The following is a 2,500-nucleotide window of genomic DNA, read 5'->3' on the forward strand; positions in this document are numbered from 1 at the left end:
CTGGGTTTGTATTTGAGCGTATATTTTGCTGCATATTGAAAAGGTATTCACAGCATTGTACTTACTGAAGCACACTTAGCGACCACTTGCAATTGACTGAGCTCAAACCTGGTATTAAGATATAACTCATATACAATCCGATGACGTAATTTATCATACGTATCAAAAAATGTTCAGAAAATCTTAACTCTACTATAAACTGTTCTAACAATGCCAGAAGACAATCGTATATCATAGAAGTTATGCATCGATATTGACAGTATACTAGGCTGTGGTTTTATGTAAGTATTTTCACCCGAGTAAAAAGCTTATAAACTCAGTTTGTGTTACTTTAAACTTAACGAAAATATCAAGGAGTGAACAAACATTTCAAAAAGTGTTAATACATTGAAATATACAGGATGCTTACTTTCGATATGTGTTGTTTCGAAAGTGAAGTGTCATGTATTATAAGCAATGCCCTAGTAGCAATATAGTTTAACTAGATAACTTACCTTCACTTGCAGTGATTTGGAAGAAACACAAATAAAGTCCACAGATTATTGAGAGTTTCTTGAGCGATAACTGGACGGCGTAGTTCATGATGATATAGCGTAGAAACAACATGTACACCCGACGATGAAGCTTTAGGTTGGTCAAGGACCACGGTGAAATAATTAGTCGAGTCAATCAAACCTTGAGTAACGCAGCATGTGTTACTTCGATTAAAGACCACGAGCTTATTTCCTCTGATGACCTTAGGAGAGGGTCAACTTGCATTCTCTGCAAAATCGTCCGGTACTTTCACACCACACACGAACAGTTTTGAAACCAGTATGAAATGGTATATGCCACAAGTCTTAATGAACCTTTTTTAGAACGATTGGTTGAAACCGAGGCACGTGACCAGTATCAGAATGAAAATAGAGTTTGATATCTGATGAATGCCTCGTTATACATATGATTACGTTTTCTAGTATGATAGTTTATTTCTACAATATAAATGTAATGCACACTATCACGCACACTATCATTCCCATATAATCAAAACAGTATGAAACATAAGTTTAAAATATTTTGCAGAGAGAAATAAGTTTTTAACATTAATTTTGTTCATCTTGCTATAATCTTGGCGTATGCTACCCTTAAGATTTCTTAAGGACCAATTTGAACCGAATACATCATATACATATTTCGTACTGAACCCCTACATTTGCTCTCATTAAAACTACAGAATGAACGCTTGGAATGCACAAGTTCGTAAATCCAACTAAAAAGTATTTCATATGTCTGTGATATGACTTGCGCTTGCTTAGCAAAATGTTCAAATTCTGGAGTAAGGCTGGAATCAGAATTTACGGCGGGGGGGGAGAAATTATTTTGGTCAAAACAAAAGAGAGAGACAGACAGACAGACAGACAGACAGACAGACAGACAGACAGACAGACAGACAGACAGACAGACACAGACAGACAGACAGACAGACAGACAGACAGACAGACAGACAGACATAGACTAGGGAGAGAGACACACAAAGAGGGAGAGTCGAGATAGATATAAACAGCCAGACAGAGAAAGGTATACACGTACACAAATACATTCACATGGCTGTCAACCAACTCATCACGGAATATAGGTTTTAGAAGTAATTGTGGCGAAGACGCGAGAAATATATACAAATTTACTCGATAAACGACTTCTCCTGGGGTTTAATTTGGTTCAAATCATGAGCAAAATATTCACCCCCTTTCAGACCAACAAACTTTTCATGCCCCCCCCCCAATTTTTTTCATCCCCCCCCCTAGTTTCTCCCTATGGCCCCCTGCCGTAAATTATGATCGCAGCCTAATATTCCCATGACTTCTAAAACACCCATGCTGTAAGTACATCTTAAATAGTCGATAGGTTTAGTATGTAAGAATCGACATTAACAGCACACGCTATATAATTACTATTGCAGAGAAAACGTGGAATGACAACAAACGATGCCGATGAAATAAAAATAAACAGTATAAGACCAGATGTTTGCCACTTACGTGACTGCAATAGCCAACACAAAGATTACGTTTGTAATAGGTAGCCTTTAGCAATTACAAGGGGAGGGTATGCGAGGGACATGATCAGGTTTTACATCATGTACCTGTCATAGGGGAGGAAACTTTTAGAAGGTATCATTTGGGTGAGTTCACATTCTACAGAGGGTACTTGGGAGATGGTGACTTCTTAAGAAGGTATCTTCAGGGAAAGGTCACATTTTAATACATGGAATTTCCTCTGCTATCCCACACCCCTGCAGTCACGAAAGGCTCCGTTAAATAAAGTACGTTTATTTTGTGTACATTCCTTGTTTGAAAGTGGATAACATTGCAATGAATATACATGCTAGAGGTAATACTGTAAAACGCTCTGAGCATGTGGAGAAAGTACAATGAAACTTACTATTGTTACTACTATGCAGACAGTGGGTATGTTTGCTCTAGATGATTTGATAAGTTTAGTAAAATTCTGCCTACTATGATTC

General features: G+C 37.6%; 1 protein-coding gene across 1 annotated transcript in view; it reads right to left on the bottom strand.

The window, feature by feature from the left end:
• LOC144452079 (neuronal acetylcholine receptor subunit alpha-10-like) overlaps positions 1-582 on the bottom strand; it is an 11,628-nt gene extending 11,046 nt beyond the window's left edge. The window contains exon 1 of the mRNA XM_078143091.1: positions 495-582. Coding sequence (XP_077999217.1) covers positions 495-582 — 88 coding nt within the window. The remainder of the gene's footprint in view (positions 1-494) is intronic.
• Positions 583-2,500: the final 1,918 nt, after the last annotated feature.

The sequence above is a fragment of the Glandiceps talaboti genome, chromosome 22 (assembly GCF_964340395.1).
Source record: "Glandiceps talaboti chromosome 22, keGlaTala1.1, whole genome shotgun sequence".
Classification (NCBI taxonomy): Eukaryota; Metazoa; Hemichordata; class Enteropneusta; family Spengelidae; genus Glandiceps; species Glandiceps talaboti.